At 38.9% G+C, this 18,720-nt stretch overlaps 1 protein-coding gene across 1 annotated transcript in view; it reads left to right on the top strand.

Annotated features, from left to right (window-relative positions):
- Window positions 1-18,720, top strand: part of pde1cb (phosphodiesterase 1C, calmodulin-dependent b) — a 93,696-nt gene that overhangs the window by 6,098 nt on the left and 68,878 nt on the right. Inside the window, exons 2-3 of the mRNA XM_071490811.1 lie at window positions 14,477-14,527; window positions 15,306-15,471. Of these exons, the coding sequence (XP_071346912.1) occupies window positions 14,477-14,527; window positions 15,306-15,471 (217 nt within the window). The remainder of the gene's footprint in view (window positions 1-14,476; window positions 14,528-15,305; window positions 15,472-18,720) is intronic.

The following is an 18,720-nucleotide window of genomic DNA, read 5'->3' as shown; positions in this document are numbered from 1 at the left end:
AATGAGCTTGTTTTTCTGTCTGATTGCGTAGTTGTTGTCTAGAATCATGATGTGCTACTGGGACACATTACACAATTAAACAAGCCCAAAACTGATCTCAATTTTGGATGAACTACTCAAGAAAATGTCAGATTATCAGCAACCAGAAAATGAAGGCAGTGTAGAGGTACGATCTTGTTAGTTGTTATGGATTGATATTTTATTCATAATATACTTTGTTTATCTGAGAGGCAATATATGATTTAAAAATGCAGATGTATTGAATGGGATCTTAACTCACCATAAAATAAAAACTGGATTATTTAGGCATTGTGAATAATTTAGTGCAAGAGGATATTTCTAACCCCCCAAGTTAGTCTTCACCTCCCCTTTATCTTCACAACTAATTTATGTCTATTGGTGATGGCCTGTCCTGGTGTTTGAAGGCGAGATCAAAGGTTGAATGATCGTTCACCCTCAATGGACATACAGCAGGAGCAAGCAGGTGCGTTTTTGTGCCAACAATCCACTGCAGCATTGCCACAGCTTAAGTTTAAAGTGAAAAAATTGCTATGTAAAATTTACATTGACGTTGTAACTTTTGCAAACATCCTGTAAAAACTGAATGAGTTCTGTCTCTATTGCATTATTCCAAAAAATCACTGTCTGCAGAGAAGTAGGTGATGAATACAGCCACAGAAAATAACTTAAGTTCACGATACATACTATAAAACCCACACTAGCCTAATGAGTGCTATTGCCATATTAACCCCTTGTCATTGTCAGTGTAATGTATGCACTATATGTCTGAAAGGTCTCCCTGTTGCTTAGTGACAGTGATGTTGCCCTATTAATGACCCTTGAAGAAAATGGATCTTGACAAGGATTCAACAGCCGTATGGTCACAGGATACACCTCCCAGAGCAGCTGTTGTACTACATGCTCCTATTGATATGTGCTCTGACATTAAAAACAGCATTCATTGGTTTATATATTCTTCTTTCCTATTAAATAATGTCAGTGCAGGTTAAGAGCGGCAGTGATGTAATGATATATTGAAAACTATAAGACATCAATTAAACAACACATTGAAAATGAACAATCATAATTAAAATGATATGCAAAATTTTATAATAATATATAATATATTTAATTTCAAAAAAAGTTGTAATTGCATGGGAATGAAATGCATTTAACGTGAATTAAATGGCACACACCACCTGTAAAAGCAAACTTATCTTAGAAATAACCAGGGTCATTGTATTAAATAATCATTAAATAAAATAGTTGATAAACAGTATTGAATTTTATAAACAGTATTGTATGTATTCATTTGAAAATTGTGTCGCTATAACAACCAGTACTGGTACAGTTCCATAGCACTTACATATTAGCAGCCTTTGTCAGTCTGCGTCCTTGTCTGTACTTGTCACAGTCAACATCTAGCCAAGCACATTTTGAAAGTATTTTATTAAGAAATACTTTGGAGGACTTGGGGTAGCCAACCTTTCCCAGAATGCATTTCTTGGTCAAATTTTTGAGCCAGACCCAAAGCTGTTTTTTTTTGTTTGTTTATTAGTTTATTTTTATTGTAGGATAGCTTTGATATGTCTTCAGATTTTAAAAATGTGATCAGTTTATCCAAATTTAAGTAACAAAAGCACTTTGTTTAAGGTCAGGGAAAGATTAGGTTTTGTCAAATATATGTAAACGCATTGTGTCTGAGGTCAATGTGAACTTTTTTTGTATTAAACCAGATCATGATCTTTCCCTAACCTTAACCAAATGCTGTGAATGCCTGAACGTTTTGATTAATAAGTTCAATAATTATGCAGTCACTATGAGTGGATATTGTACGCAAGCTCTAATATTTTGGCAGAAAAGAAATACATTGTTTGTGAACATCTTAAATATCAACATAACTTACCAGATCAATGTACAACACACCCTTGTTGACAATGCCCGTCATTAAAATAAACAGGGTTGATTCTCTGGAAACACGTCAGTGACGGCATATCTTAAGTGTAACGACAACGAGTTTGTTAACAACAGTGGAGGCTCCTACAGAGGTCAGCATAGATACTGCATCAGTTATATCACATCGGGAGAGTATTTCTTCATTGAAACAGGAGCAAAGATCATCACTGAAGGCTTTTCTTGATGGAAAGGATGTTTTCGCTCTTCTCCTGACAAGCCTGTGATAGACGGTAATAGATGGTCTGTCCAGTTGCCTGCTAAAGGTAATTTGTGCTTTTGTGAGAGCGCTTGCCCTTCCGTAATAGTCTTCTCAGATAGTGCAGAATCAGAATTTCTTGTGCAGTTGTGAATATTTTGACTTCATTGTAGCATTGAAGAAAGGTCAGAGCATTCCAAATACATTAGGATTAGTTCTCTGGGGACCATTAATATCTACAGGAAACCTCTATCTGAAATGTACATGCTTCTGTTTAATATCTTGTGTGTAAAGTTGACAATTTGACCCAGAGGTTGCAAACTCATGGATTTATGATGAACACTGGATTCATCCTCTGGGGACCATTAATATCTACAGAAAATTCAATAAGAAATGTGTGCGACTAAACAATGGCACATTAAAACGGAAAAACATGGGTTATGTGCTCATAGACTGTAAATAAAGATGCATGTATCCTGCATAACCCATAGGTTTGTGAAGAGCAGTTTTGAGTGGGCTGCGCCGCTGTCACCATCTTGGCAGTGCCTGACTCCCGGCTAATCCAAAAATAGGCAAAGAGGTGGTACATGTGTGGAGCTGAGACATTGGTACATAACGGTTTAATAACTGTTGCAAGCATACTGTTAGCATTGTTAGCACAGCAGGGTGTCTGGATGTCTTGCTCGAAGGCTAACCCAGGGCTAATTCTTTTGCTTGCTAATAAGCTAGTTAAAGAGCTAAACTAACAAGCCAGGTATGGTATGTGCAGACACTGATACTTGCTAATGACCGCTAACATATAAATAGATTGGATTGGATTGGATTGGATTGGCCTTATTGATTGATACTAGAATTTCACTTACCTCAAAAAACAGGGGTACAGACTTCCTTACATTGTCTTAGTGAATTAACTGCACAACAAGTCATTTTATTTGCCCAATATTTGCATGAAAAATCTTTCAAAAAGCACCAACACCACAAACATGGCAGAGAGGTTGCATTAGCTGACCTAGCACATAGCTAGTGGACTGTGATGACACCCACCTGTCACTCAAAGTGACCATGCCCTCAATTACACATAACTGTAAGCCTTAATAAAATGTAGATTCACTCCTCATACAGTTGAAATGAGCTATTTTGTAACAGGCTGTGAACATGTTTATTTCTGCTGTAAATTTTGGGCATTTTAACATGAGAGTCAATGGGGATTGACTCTCTTTTGGAGCCAGCCTCAAGTGGCCATTTGAGAAACTGCAGCTTTTGGCACTTCTGTGAAGGTTTCTTTTTTCATAGCTGCTTGTATGTGCTGCATGCTCCACATTGGTTGTTGCAGTATTTAACACGCTTTAATTTAGCAATCTTTAGATTAGCTGTGCCCACAAAGTTCAGCACAGTTGACAGCACATTGGGAGGAAATGTATAACATTTCAATGTGAGGAATCATATTTTACAAATGAATAAAGGAACATTTAGGCATTTAGGTTGGAAGCACAAGCAGTTGATGGTCAAAGGGTTAGTTGAGAGGAATGAATACCCATGCAAAACATGATGATATAGCTAATAGCTGTTGAGATATCTTGCTGTTGAACAAAGTATCAAAATGACAAACTACTAAACACCCCTGCCATCCTTTTGCATGAATTCCTACTGAGGCCTGCATGCCTGCATTGCCACGGTTTGCAGAGTAATATGAAAAGTTGTAGAACACCATGTGGCCTTCTAAAGTATAAAAATAAAAGCAGCAGCAGCAGCACACTCCTTCAGTTGAGTGTCTTATGTAATCTCCTTTCCAACTTGTATAACCTCAAATGCATTAAATGGGAAATGTTGCAGCAAACTTTGACCATGAAACAGACACTTCAGCAGACTCCTGTCCTCAAAGAATACACTCTCAATGAAAATCTTGCCCTTTAGCCCTTTTCTGCCTCTTTAATTAACATCACAGGTAATTACAAACATTCTTTTAGACTTACTTTTGAAGATTCAATTTAATACAGGTGATGCTGACAGTGATATGTTAATATCATTAATCATATTGACACAGCTGTGGCCTCAACAGGGTATTCATATTTAAATGTTGCAAACAAGGGCTTAAAAAGCACATTGTAGCCATTTTGCTGCTTTCAAACAAATGGTTACCTGGGAGTCTGCTGACAAAGGGGAAGAATAACAAAGGTGAAATATTCCCACACATGCCCTCATTAACATAAAAGCTACCCAGGAACAAGCAGGCACTTGATGTGGCACAGTGAGAGTGTTGCAAAATTAGGATCCTCACAAATTGCCACATACAGTTTGAATTGGAGGCTGGGGAGAGCAGGATGACAGGAGAAGGAGCGCATAAAGAGCTCTTACTGTAGCACGCAAACAAAATGAGATGGAGTGTAATTATCTAACAAGTGTATAATGTGTCCACTGGCACTGCACTGATTAACTCAAACTGGCTCTGCTACAACTGGATAGAGCTCCTTATTGTGATTGATTTTCTTTTCCTCAGATGTCTTAACTGCTGCATCACTTAGAAATCATACATTAATTACTGTCTATAGTACTATACTGTACATCCTTCTTTGACTATGACAATGTTTGACAGATCATCATTATTGATATGATTACTTAATAACCAGCGATCACTCAGCCTTTGAGATTATACACTCATTTCAATATCTGATCGCTCATCAGTGCACGATTGCAGTGCAGATTTTTGACGTAGGTGTTACCACTGAGGTTGGTAGCCACAAAAACAACACGCAGCATTTATTAACTGTTTATTTATGAGGGACTGTGTTAATGCTTCTAAATCCCCTGTCTTTGTTGTCGCATTTCTTAGATTATGACATGCCGCAGAAATAAATTACATAATTGATCGTGGCTGTTATTAGAAAAGTTGCTCAAGAAAAAAAGAAAGATAGAAGGAGAAACAAACACAAAGAACATATTTAGTGATTTGTACCTAAATCAAGTAGGAAATGACTGTTGAAAGACATTATGTCTTCTGATCTGTGTCTATTATTGGCACAAATATCTAATTTGAAAAAGATGGTGTGAGAACAAGCCAGAAGCCTTCATAAAGACCACTCACAGACACTAATCGGGGGGGAAATGAGACACGGAAAAAATTCCATAGCTAAATGTCAGATGGTGTTAATAAGGGGAGCTTTTTATCCTTTGTTGATTTGGTGTGTCCAGGTGAATGAGTATGTGTGCGGAGATGTGTAATGGTTAAAAGAAAGGTAGTTTAAGAAAGCACAAAGGGGGGATTCTTCCTGGATAAACACATAAAATAACGAAGAAAGCAGTGTCCTTGCTCCAGTGTCACTTAATCAACGTGGATTTAAAAGCAAAAAATAAACAGCTTTGAGGCAGTTTGTGCTACCTTACAAATGTATCTATTCGACTGGGTAATGCAAGCTTGATTTTCTTTCAAAGGAACAGTATGTATAGCTGTTAATGGGCTTTCTCTTTTGGTGCCTGAGTAAATAAGTGCTGCCAGCAAAATGAAAAGCAGAGGCATTGATTTAATGATCAGTTTTGACTCAGTACACTCTTGTGCTGTCCCTCTTTCCACCTTTTTCTTTCCTCCCAGTGCTCATGCATCATTGCATAATTTCAGAGTCTGTTTTTCTATGTTTGAGTGTGTGAGCAAAACCAGAATAGACTACAATAGGCTTGTGTCGTACCAAATCTGAGCTTCCAGTGCTTTTGCTGTAAATTGTTGACAGTAGGAGGAGTCACATTCATTTAGAGACCTCTAGAGATGTCCTCTCCTCCCAACCACCACCACCACCACCACCCACCACACACACCTACTGTACCTCTTGGGGAAGAGAGACGAGGAGAGAGAGCGGGGCGGGAGGGGTGGAGGGAGATCAAGAGAAGGAAAAACAAATCAAGAGCCATAAGCTCCTTGAAATTAGCTTGTTGAGGTGTGAGAAACATAGAGGGAGAGAAAAGATATGTTCAACAAAGACAAGGGGGTGGAGAAGGACATGAAGGAAAATCACCAGCTCAGTGTCTGTAACGAGAAGTGGTGAGTCTTTGACAGTTCTCTTCCAGCGCTCAGCACTAACCGGAGTCGGAGGACTGCATTTTTTTTTTTTTTTTTTTTGCTCTCCACGAGGAGAGTTATCCACACAAAACTGAAACAAGACACTGAACTGATAGGAGGCATTAAAACAGATTCAGAGGCACAAGGGTGACTGGAGGGTGCCAGAGCAATGGAAGCGAACTCCAAGAAGCATCGATTTAGAAAGGGTCGGAGTGCCACCTTCAGCATTGATGGCTTCAACATCACTATAGGTAAGAACGTGCGGGGTAGGCAGAGCACGGGGGAAGGTTGCATGCGAGCTAAGTGCATGTGAGCTAGATGCATAAAAGTGCCGTGCGAGAGAGAGAGAGTGTGAGGCAGAGCGCTGAGGCGATTGACACCAACACAGTGACATCGTTAAACACATCAGATTTCAGCCTCTGCACAACTCGACACATTCGTCCACACGACTGAAGTTGATGCTTGCCTCTGTAATGCAACTACACCATGGAAACAAGGAGGCTTCAGACTAAAGCCGTGTGCTGCTGACGTCACCAGGAATTCATTCTATTGTCTTGACAACCAGAGTGTTGATGAACTTCTGTGCCACTTGCCTTGTTGTTGTTGTTGTTGTTGTTGTTGTTGTTGTTGTTGTTGTTGTTGTTTTTTTTTTTTTTGTAGCTACTGGGAAAACTCTCTCAGGAGTGAGTGTTAAAACACTGTTGAAAATAGAGTGATGTGAAGATGCTCTGCTGTGCTGTGCTGGAGAGATTAGAGTGTGTCCTCAAAACTGGCGGTAGTTCATGAGAGCTTGTTGTTGTCACAGCTTTGTTGTGTACGTAGCCTAAGTGAACAAGTTGTGATAATAAACAGAATGTGCTATTAGTCTTTTCTCGAAGTGATATTTCCACATGAGTAAAATGGAAAACTTTCTTAAACCTTGTACCGTAAATCTCCCTTTGTTTACACAGTTTGAAACCACTGACAGACTTAATGTGTTAAGACTAACACTGTAGCTTGTACATGTGCATTGTGGCATAGGTTTTCAAGGGTAATTCAACTCTGAATCACATAAGGCAGAAAACTGTCATAAATTTTTTGCCACACCCCAATCAGTGTTGTCACAACAGGGGTTTTACCACACCTGCTGTAGTAAACACCTGCTGCCATATCACTGGGTTGAAGTCAGATATCCAACAAGCCTGTAAGTTTAAATCCCCAGATATTATACGTCAATACTGAATAACCTGGCAACATGGAGTTTATCTTATATCTTTTTAATGATGTTGTGGAATTTGTTAAAGCTGCTCTTGTCTATATTTTTATGTTAATAGTGGGCCAGATGACTAGTGGCCGACTAATAGTGTGAAAGAACTGACAAATTGACAAATCCACAGATAATTATCACCTCACCTTTACTGAGTGTTTTAGTATCTTTCAGCTCATTATTGTGGCTTTACAGCCTGCAACTTTACTGCGTTGGTTCTCAGTCACTGCTCTTATAAACCTTTTTTTGTAGATGTTGTAGGCAGCTGGTTTCAGCAAACAAGCTCCCAGATATTTCCCTCAGGAGTTGGTGGAGACCACAAAAGAACTAAAAGAAGAATTAATGATGGACGTTGTCAGACAGGCGTCAGGTTGCCAGACACACAACTGCAATTTAAACATTAATGTTACTGGAGGGATGCGTAAAAAGAGAATTGTTCGCCAATACATTCACCACAACTTTACGCCGTGATAACATGTCATTGTGCTTAGAGCTTACTTCCCTGTCCCAAAGTGGCAAAAAAAAAAGAAAAAAATTCACACTGCTTTAATTAAGCAGAGTGATTGTATCATCTAAAATCACAATAAGGATACTAACAAAAAACATGTTATGTTCAGATGTCTCCATACAGTTGTGAAGACAGCCCAAATAAATTTCTCCATGTTGGTTTAGTCAGTGCCAACTTACCACATTCATTTCTCCAAGGTTCAACTGTGAGCCATGAGCTCTGTGTTGTTGTTATTGCGTTGAATGGCACAAACTGCCATTCACTTATCTGATATACTGATAAGGGGAAAGTGTCAGGGTTTAGGATGTGAGGACATAGAGACAGGAAGAGAGATGGTCTCAAATAATTTCCAGGTGTGTTTTTTTTTAAAAGCATTAAAAGCAGCCCTGAAAGATTTTATGATCCTACAGAAAATAGACTTTGGATTTTCTGCTTGCATGGACACATCCTGTTACCTCTAAAAACCTGCCTCGATCACATGTGGCCTATATCACAGCCATACTAGTACTCACAAGTATGGCGGTTGTCATGGCAACTTACAAGAGTCACAATCAATTGCTCACTGGGCCTAGGTTTCAGTCCACACAGCGTTTTGCCAATCACCTCCTCTGAAGCGTGACTCCTAAGCGCTAGTACCTTATTGCCTGGCTGGACACCTTGTGTTCGCTCCTATATTAAACTATGAGCCTACTGTAGCTGGCAGCCTCTGCTCAGATTCTGTCATATGTAAGGCTAGTTGGCTTTGTCGTGTTTTTGTTGAGGCTACACTGCTCATCTGGAGAAAACAGATTTGGACTTCTCAGCTCATCTGAGCGCATATAGCCTGTTGTTTTTTTATGTAGACATTTAGTTTTCTTTTGTGTTTTTTTTCATCACATTTTTCACTCTTACATACGAATTGTCATTTCGTTTTCAAGTTTTTTTTTCAGTCTTTCAGCAAAAGAGATTGACTATTCCTGTTTATGTCTGAATTTGTGTCTTTGTGACAGACAGTTTTGCTTGGTACCAATTTTGAACAAAGCATGGCCCTACTGAACACAAGTTGTAATTACTGACATGCTCTTTTGTCGTATTTCCTAATATCCCATTGTAAAGACTGTACTTGCTTGACATGTGGTTCTTGGTCTTTTGCTGGAGAATTATTCTCCTAACAAGGCTTTCTAAAGTGTGTAAAAAATACATAGTGTTGTAAATTTTCTCCTAGAAATTTATCTTCATCCTATAATCATGAATGAAAAGCAATTGTGAACAAACACAATACAGTTGACAGGTTATTCTGCTCAAAAGTACATGAAAAATAAGCACATAATGAGTGATAAATTATGACTCACTCGCATAAGGACATCATGTAGGTACTTAATGTAGATGTGTTATGAGAAATGTCTTTCAGAATATTTGATTTTGATTTTATATATATAGGGTGTTAGATTTAATTAAGTATAGGAAGAGATGTGGCACATTTGCCATAAGCTGTTGACAAGGTGTTAACACTAACCCTCTCACTCCAACTGTAACCCTAGAAGCATCACACCTCAGGGCTCTGGGATTAGTGACAGTCCTCACTGACTGTCTCCATTTTTCTTGCATTCTCTGCTTGAACTTTTGTTTTCAGTGGTGTCCTGAAGGCAGCATTTTGCAAGTTTGTTTTAGTTTGAGCTGCAACTGAAGAGTAGAGTCAGTTCAGTTTGATTAGCCTGATTTCATCAGGAAAATCCCATCCCAGCATACAAAAAGTAAAATGTTCCAATGTGAAACTGATAAATGATGGAATTAAATTTCAGATTGAACTTTGCCAAAATCACAATTTAATCACAACAACTATGATTAAAATGTGACTTGTCTTGTTTTGTTATGCTTTGCTACACAGGGCAAAGTACGACTGTATTAAACCTTTGACAGGTTGGTTAGATTATCTTTATAATGGCGGCTCTCACTCTGTCTGTCTTGTTTGTCATCGAGGAAGAGCTGCTAAAAGCAGAAGGGGACTGCATCAAACATCAGTGTGCACATGTGATGAAGTTCAGATTTACACACAGAGTTCACACACACCGGGACACTTGTGTCTGTTTCTATGGTGAGAACACAATGCTCCTTTTCTGTGTTCCTTTTTATCTACATGTCCCATAATCCAGGCAATAGTTTTCACACCAATCTTGTTGATAGACCTTCTCTGCCTTCTGCCTGGTGAACGAACACGTCTGTCAGACTCCACGCCTGCAGTTTGTAACGCAGGCTTTCTGGTAAAAAATTATGTTGTATATTCAGTTTTATAATGGCTTCTGTTTATTTTACACTGTGCAACTGTTTTTAAAAGCTAACGTTCCTCGTGAACTGACCTTTATATGCAAAATTGGCAGTGTGCACCTGTAATATACATACTACCCAGTAGACAACAATTAAATCTATGTACATTTTTGATGCTGTTACATGTTTGTCTTTATTAGTGAACAGGGTGAGGATATTCTAGCAGGTAACGATCCATGAATGCGAAACTCCCTGTTGATTCAACTAGAAAAGTGGGATTTTTTTTTCAGTTTTTGAACAAGAATTAGTTCAACCAAATCAAAGTAGGTTCATTCTGACTGAAGGTCATTTGCTGTGAAAAAACATCGTCAGTTGAGCGCTCATAAAGCAACTTGCCATGTGAGAGGAAGAGAAGAGCTTCCTATGTCACTCCAATGGAGCAACAGATATTCATGAATGTGTATGCAGAATATAGACATTTCTTTTTGAAACTAGTAGAACAAACAGAGTGATGTTATGGTGGAAAAACAACACTGACAGTGTTGACGACAGCTCTGTACAGTGAAGTGCAACTTTCATTTTTAAATAGTAAATTGCCAGGATGATGTTGTTCAGGTATGTTTTGTTGTCTGTAATTTGATGCATACAGAGTTGACGTGGGAGGAAATGAAGATGAAATCTGAAAATGACATTTTGCCTGTAGCCAGGCTTACAACTTAACTTCCTTTAAGCTACACCTAAACAGAATCTGTTATATCTTTAGTTTTATTATTGTTATATATTTAGTTATAAGATTTAAATCAAATCCTTGAGATGTGAGGGGATCAGAGTGTGATACAGAGCTATGGAGAGATACAGAGCTGCTGGGTGCACACCTCTCTTGCCCTCACTGTTAGATCAGGAGAAGTAGTTTAAATCAGTAAATTAGACTTTAACCTTATTCTTTGGAAATGTGAACAAAGTATTTACCAGCTGAAATCCAAACACATACCTCTTAATAAGATGTTGCTGTGCTAGCTACCCACATTAGCTGACAGTCAAGTATGGTTTTATAGAATATGATGGTTGGTTGGTCGGTTTAGCTACATGCCCCAAATCACATTGGGTTGAATGAATTCATGTAACCACCCCCAGTACAAACTGAGTCATTCAAATTATTTTTACAATTTACAGGAGGGGAAAAGTGAAAGTGAAAATATATTGTATTTAGTCTTTAATTCTAGCCTCATGAGTCTCAGTGCAAAATTTGAGTCCACTCTGGACAACAGAGTTGGAATGACTTGAATCTTGTTTATCTAACAGTTACTAATGGTTTAATCTACTGTACAAGATCAAGAGGGCAATCTGATTATTGTCATGAGTCTAAATCAAATATTATTGCTAAGGATGATGGAGGGCCTGTATCCTCTGCCAGCTGGAGATATTCAGTGAGGCCTACATTCATACACATACATCTTGTCTATTTCTAAGTCTTATTGCACAAATGCTGATGTCCTCTGGCAGAGTGTGGTGTCATTGTGTGGAGGAGAGTCCACCCACCTCCAAAAAAATATGAATTAGCTAATGGAACACAAATTGGAGCACAAATTGAAGGCTGCTTGTTGAATGTATGTGATGCTAATTAAAGTAACAGGATATTAAAGCATTTTGTCACAGAATTTCCAGGAATAAAGAAAACTTACAGTAGTAGAAATGAAATTAAATGAATCAGTCTTTTTTTGAAGACGGTTAGGAATCTGGCGTGGGCCAATTATTAAATACTTTTGGGAAATTGTCTCTTAAACATCTCTTTCATCTCAGAAATCAGCAGGATGGGATGAAAGGGTATTTATGTTCACTCTCAGGGTCCAGAAAGGTCACATGACCTTTCTGGGATGGGTCTGAACATCCACAGGTTGTGGAGCTAAGCCTTGAGCCTGCAGATGTTCATCTCAATCCTGGATTTAGTCCCACTGAGGGCCAGGTCTGCATCCTCACACAGGGCAGTAAATCAAACTCCTGTGATGGGTTAATTTTGAATTTAATTTTTTTTTTTAATTTAAATGAGACCTTTAAAAATGTTTAGATACACAACGCGTTGGAATCTTTAACAGTGGTGAGTGGTTATTTTGTCTGGTCAGAAACTGCAAAATGAAGCTTTTGACTGGAAGACAATAGCCTGCTCTGTCTTTACCTGTACATTAACGCTGTGGAATGACTTCCTATTCACAAAGTCACCTTCATTTACTGTGATGGGGATGTGGGTTCCTTCAGCCAATTACCTGAACCCTGAAATATAATTCACTGATCATTCATAAAAAGCCTTCACATAGAATCAGTTCTTGTTAAAACCGAGAAGTCTACAATTCTGTTGCGTTCCTCTGTAATGAGTCTCACACTCTTTGTCCAGAAATGACCACGAAATTGGCCACTTAATGAGGCGCAGACAAAATGCTGATTTTTCATCCATATTTTAACCTTTTTTGATCATATGCACCTGTTATTGATGTGATAAAGAATTTAGTATTAAGTATAATGGCAATATAAAAAAAGTCTTGAGAACTGGCTTGAGTGCTACAGTCATGCATAAATCATGACTGTCCCCTCTTACCACGGATGAGCTTCTCCAAATAATTAAATTCAAGTGATGCACCTGTCAGGCTCACAGAATTGTTTTAGCGGTGTCCCAAGATTATTTTAACGTATGGGAGGTAGAAAATCCATCACTGGGAATTGTGCTGGAGTTTTTGTGGAGCTGAGCTGGGTTCAGCAAGCAGAACTCACAGTGGTTGAGTCAAAGCAAACATGCCCCAAAACAGACTTCTCTTTCAATTTTAACTGCTCTTAACTAAACACTCATTTTTAAAATCATCATAACATAAGATGTGCATGGATGGGTGAATGAATGGGCCTACCAAGCACAGGCCCAGGGCACCAACAGGTCAGGGGAGCTGTCAGTGTGTCTTGTTTCAAAGTTCAGCTCAGTTACAAGATGCAAAGTGACCACAGTGAATTGCAAAACTGAACCAAAAAGAGGCTCAATCACCACAAAGTCACAATCAACCACAAAGGAACAAAACTACCAGAAAATGACAAATGACAGACCTCACTTTCTCATTGTCTGTCAATGGTTACTGGACAACTTTTCTCTTAACCTTCTCACAGTCTGAATTTAGGAGTTGACATCTAGTGGCCAATAAGGAAACTGCATCTTAAGGAAACTACAACATTGGTTTCAACGTACAGTTTTGAGATTGTGCAGCGTAAACCCTCTGGAGGAATCTAATTGAAAAAGATTAACTGTAACAATGAAAGCATGTCATCATATATGTTGCGTAGTGTGATACTTAATCGACTTTTTTGTACTATGATATCAGTGTGTTAGAGAAAAAACTGGGCACAGTTGTTTGGTTATTGTGCAGTGTTATTCATCCGGTGTGCATCTGTCCTCATCATCTTCTCAGCTACCAGCAGCGGAGGTCAGCAACATCCTCTGACGCTGCAGCTCAGCCAGTTGAAGGTTCAACAAGTTCATTCAGAGATGCCCTTCAGCACATCACCACAGCGATCATTTTCATACTCGTGTTGTTATGCTGTTAGATAAAATGACTCTTGTCTCTCCTCTTAGGTTTTTCGTCAATGAGTTGTTTTTCACATAGCACTGCTGCTGACTGGATGTGTTTTATTTCAACTCTACATATTGTGTGCTGGGTTCAGTGAGCAGAGATTTCAGCAGGGCACCAGTCTCTGAAGTGACAGCAACAATTACAGTACTTTCACAATCACTTAAATCACACTTCAAGGCAATTTTAGAGTGTAATGGAACAGTAAATGACCTTCCTGACTTCGCATGCTCTTCTGCAAAAGATTCACCACCCATTTTATTTCATCTCAAACAATAATATGGAAAATATAAACATGCACAAGAAACAAACACTTGAAAAAAATGAATGACAAAGACAGTGACTGCAGGGTGTGGAGATTCTTATTCCAAATAAATGTGGAGCATGTGGGATAAATGTTTGTGTGATTATGTGAGTAACTGACCTAAAAGGTTCAGAAACACATTTAGAGGAAAATGAGGCTGTGTGACTGTATTTGTTACAGGTAAAAATAGAAACTCGTATTTTCCAGATATCAGAACCAGTTTTTAAGCATTTGTAATATTCAGTGCTGAAGAAATATGACTAGCAACAAAACAGTTGTTGCAGATGGTAAACACTGAGGAGGTTAGAGTTTCATATGTGTATCTACATGACATTTTCTGGCCTCACTTGATTCATTTGTGTCTTTCTCCAGTGGCAAATGAAGATGGAGAGAGCTCCACCAGACCACAGGCCAGTTTTGCACGTAAGTGTAATGGTCACTGTATATTATTCATGCTTCACTATTAGGTAGTTCATTATATAAATTCATTTAAAATCATTTCACCTTTCAGATCAAAATATTAAAGGGCCATTTTACTGAGCAGTTAATGAGATATTAGCTGCTGAAGAAAAATGTGGGTGAATTAAGTTTTGCTTGGTATCTCAGCATAAAAAGCCATTTTAAAATATATAATTTCACTGCTACTAAGAATAATCCACCCACATACGTCATTATTAACAGTTTTGGATGGGCACTATTTTATGCTGAAGGAAAAGAAAAGCCAGAGAGAATACTGTTAGATTAAGATGAAATATTTTCAATTTATTATTGTTATTTCAGTACAGGAACAGATCACAAAATTATGATACATTTATTTTACATGACACCTTGAGGCCTCTGTGATTGCAAGGTTGGGGATCTAAAGTGGTTTACAGATTGATAAAGGTTGATAAAAACCCCTCTAACACAAAGCCTAGTAGTTGCAGTGGTACTCCCACTGGTCTACTGTGAAGTAAGTGCAAGGGTGAACTAGCATTGACAACGTGTATCCACATGGGGGCAGCATCATAAAGGTGCACGTTTCTCTTACTCCCCTCTAATGGGATCCTGAAAAGCATGTACTGTCAGTATAAATTCAACATATTTCTTCTTATTGTTAAATAATTGATGCAAACAAAGGAGATATTGATTCATGGCACCATGCAAAAACTGTAACACCAATGAGGCTTTTCGTGTTTGCTTTTTTTTTTTTTTTTTTCAGGCTCCAAGTCCCAGAGTGCTTTGTGGAATGCCATCACGACGGGGATGGGGATCAAAGGCAAAGAGCAGAAGGCCCCCCTGAATGACCCACGGAGTCCTGAAGAGATTCTGGCTGACGATCTTCCTGCAGCAGATGAACCAGACGCCACAGAGAAAACGGCCATCAGGTTTGCCGATGCCAAAAAGTTCATTATTTGTTAATGATCAGGGAGTGAATCCACTGTCAGGCTGCAGTGGGACATTGACAGCCATGTCCACCTCATTATCCTGCACAGGTGAAATTTGCATACTGTCAATAAACCTCTTTAATGATATTCAGGGAGGAAACAAGGAAACGTGCGCGATCAGGCATCTTCTGCATTGTATTTGTTTTAAATCTTTGACTTTGATTAACGTGAACCTTTACAGTTAAGTTGGTTACATATGAAGTAGATCCTCTGGTTGCTTTCTATGAAGGGGACAATCCTCTGTCCCCCTCCTAACATTTAGCACACACACACACACACACACACACACACACACACACACACACACACACACACACACACACACACACGGTGCTAATTGCTATGTATGGATGCTGACCTCAAGGGATGTGGGCATGATTGATTCCACCTTGATAACAAGGACTTCAAACCACCATTAACATAATTTGTTGTCACTTTTAGAATATTGAACGTCTTTTAACGCCTGATTCCAATTAACCTTGATGGCTCTGGAGACTGTTACAAATGCCGCAGGTGGCAAGAAGTGAGCATTTGTCAGAGGATACTAAAAATGCACCTACTGCACGATAACAAGTTTTTGATTGTATGCAAAATAGACAAGGAGTCATGGCAAGCCGATTTGGTCATTTTCTGTTTTTCTTGTATTTACATATCTGTGAAGCAAGCATTTACAGGGTTTCACAGTTTGTAGGTGTTTGGTATGAGATTGTGGAAAGGCCATTTGACTTGTTTATACCATTTCCTTAACTGCAGTAACACATGCTTCTTTTCTAGTGCTTCTCTATGCTATCTCAAATTACAGTGCCGTTGTTCTCAGTCATAGTCCCCCATAAACACAGATCCCTTTTTTTTCCAGAGCAGGGCGGTGACAAGGAGAAAGTGATTTTCCACTTGACTGGACACAGCCTGTTCCTTCATTTAAAAGCTACAGCCCAGATTTCGAAGAAAAACATTGTCAGTGCAGTGCAGCTAAAAGCACCCTCATCTTCCCCGGAGGAAATAGTTCATTTGTCCACAGAGACACTGACTTACTTAAGTGTCATTTATGAAGACATAGCTCTAGACTTGAATCAGGGTGGGCAATGAATGCCAAGCATGAGCTGAATGCTGCGAAATCTTTGGCTGAGGCTGAACAATTTGCATTACTGTCTGCTGGCCTGCTAGGGAACTAATAATTACAGTTTCACTAACAGTTTAAATAAAGATGAAATATCCTAAAAATACTGAACTTGACAATTTTTGTTTGATAAAGTAATTTTGCTGGTGAAATAGTGAATTTAGAGATTTACCGGTATATGCGGCCTCTAGAAAAGATCTTAGTTCTCCTGTTTGGTTTTGTCGCATCTATACCATATGATTTACACTCAGCCATCATCTTCTTTCTGTCTTTGTCTGGAAATCCCACTAAGGTCAGGTGAGTCTCCAGCCAGGCCAACAGTGGTTAATGGAGGGCATATCCACAGGGAGTTATGAGCATCTACAACTGAATTACAAATGGCAAGATTATGGTACAAGATGATTAAATGACCGCAGAACTAGCAGTAATCCATAAAATGATGTAACCAGCGTGTCACCTCCGAGGCCACGGTGGGCTGTTATCCTCCAGGTGATGATAATTAGATTTTATTGGAGAATGGAGAGGGATCACATGATGTGTAGCAGACAGGATGAGAATGAGTGAGTTTAAGGACGGGAGGTATCGACTGCCATTAACTGGGTTTGAATGAAGGTAAAAGTCGGTTTAGGTGAATATTTGATTGTGTTTTTAAAGCATTGCACTATTTTGATTAAACCCCACAGTCTATTTCCTTTCAAGCTGCTCTCAAGCAGCTGATTGGCTGTCTAATACTTCAGATACATAGCATCTGTTGAAATAGTTTTAGGATCGCAGATTTTGGTGTAGAAACACACATTGACTCATCTGTGTGACTGGTGTTGTGCTGTTGTTTCTGCTCATTAGGGAGCCTTATGCATTTTAAAGCACTGGGTAGCTATTGAATAGGCAATAAGGTACCTTCACACAGAAGGTGAAACATGCCAGCCATATTTATGAATGGCATTGTATATAGCAGACTGTTGTATTATTGTTTACCCAAAAGTCTATTATCACTCACAATTTGCCACTTGTAGCCTATTTAAGTTATTTATGTAGTGCCATTTGTAGTCACACTTGTCAGTATAATGCAATAAAATCCAATGGCATCACAAACTGCAGCCTCCAAAATGAAAATATAGTTAAATCAGCACTTCTGTGAAACAGTTTTAACAGAAAGTTGCACTTTAACAGATACAAATTCTCTTTCAACTGATCCTAATAATCCCTTCACTTCTGTTGGTTGACTAGTTTGTGCATCTGTTTTTCATTTTCAACCAATAACTTCACTTTACCAATACTAGTTTATATGTGACAGGACTAATAATAATAATTGTAGTTTATATGTGTCACTATAAGCAGACTAACCTGTCCAGCAAGAAAAAAAGGGACAAAGTGACAGAAATATCTGTTTTTACTAAAATTCAGTGTTAAAGACTTTTAACTAATTTCTATTAAACAGGGACTAGTATGACTAGAAAAGCAACCTAGCAAATGGGGAATCGTGACAAAAAAATATGCATGTGTTGCTAATTGTCAGTGGCTAGGGCATTTCTGCAAATGTCTTCTCACACAGAGTTAAACATAGTATCATGAAAACACAAATCGATCTGTAACAATCAGAATCATCACAGATGCAGATATTCAGTCAACACATGCAGCTGAAGCTCAGACACTCCTGTGGTCAGCAGTGATTTAGCCACTGGTTAATTGGATGCTGTGCGCCGCTGTGAACTTTGCAGTTGATTAAGGCGGCTGTCTCCTCCGTGGCAGTCCACAGTTTTGGACATTGACCCCTCTATTGGCTGTAGCCGCAGGTTCACAGCCCCCCACTGGCATCCCTTGTGCAACAACAACCTCCATCACTAACCTCACTTGCTGGCTAATGAGCTTCCGCCGGCCACTGTGACTAGAAGCACATGGACAAATGACGGAGCTATTCATCAAAGTGAGTGAAGTGTAACCTCACAGTTATGATGCTGAAGAGCTGTATCACTGCTATCTGCCACATGACGCCACATATATCTGGATTAAGCTTTTACACACTATGATATACACTCAATCAGACTGGGCAGCATTCGCAACAATAGGAAACA

This window comes from Trachinotus anak, unplaced genomic scaffold (assembly GCF_046630095.1).
Source record: "Trachinotus anak isolate AG129_WGS33_773 ecotype Australia unplaced genomic scaffold, CSIRO_AGI_Tana_v1 ptg000012l, whole genome shotgun sequence".
NCBI classification, from domain to species: domain Eukaryota; kingdom Metazoa; phylum Chordata; class Actinopteri; order Carangiformes; family Carangidae; genus Trachinotus; species Trachinotus anak.
Note: the sequence above shows the minus strand (reverse complement) of the source record. Positions and strands in the feature narration are given on the sequence as shown.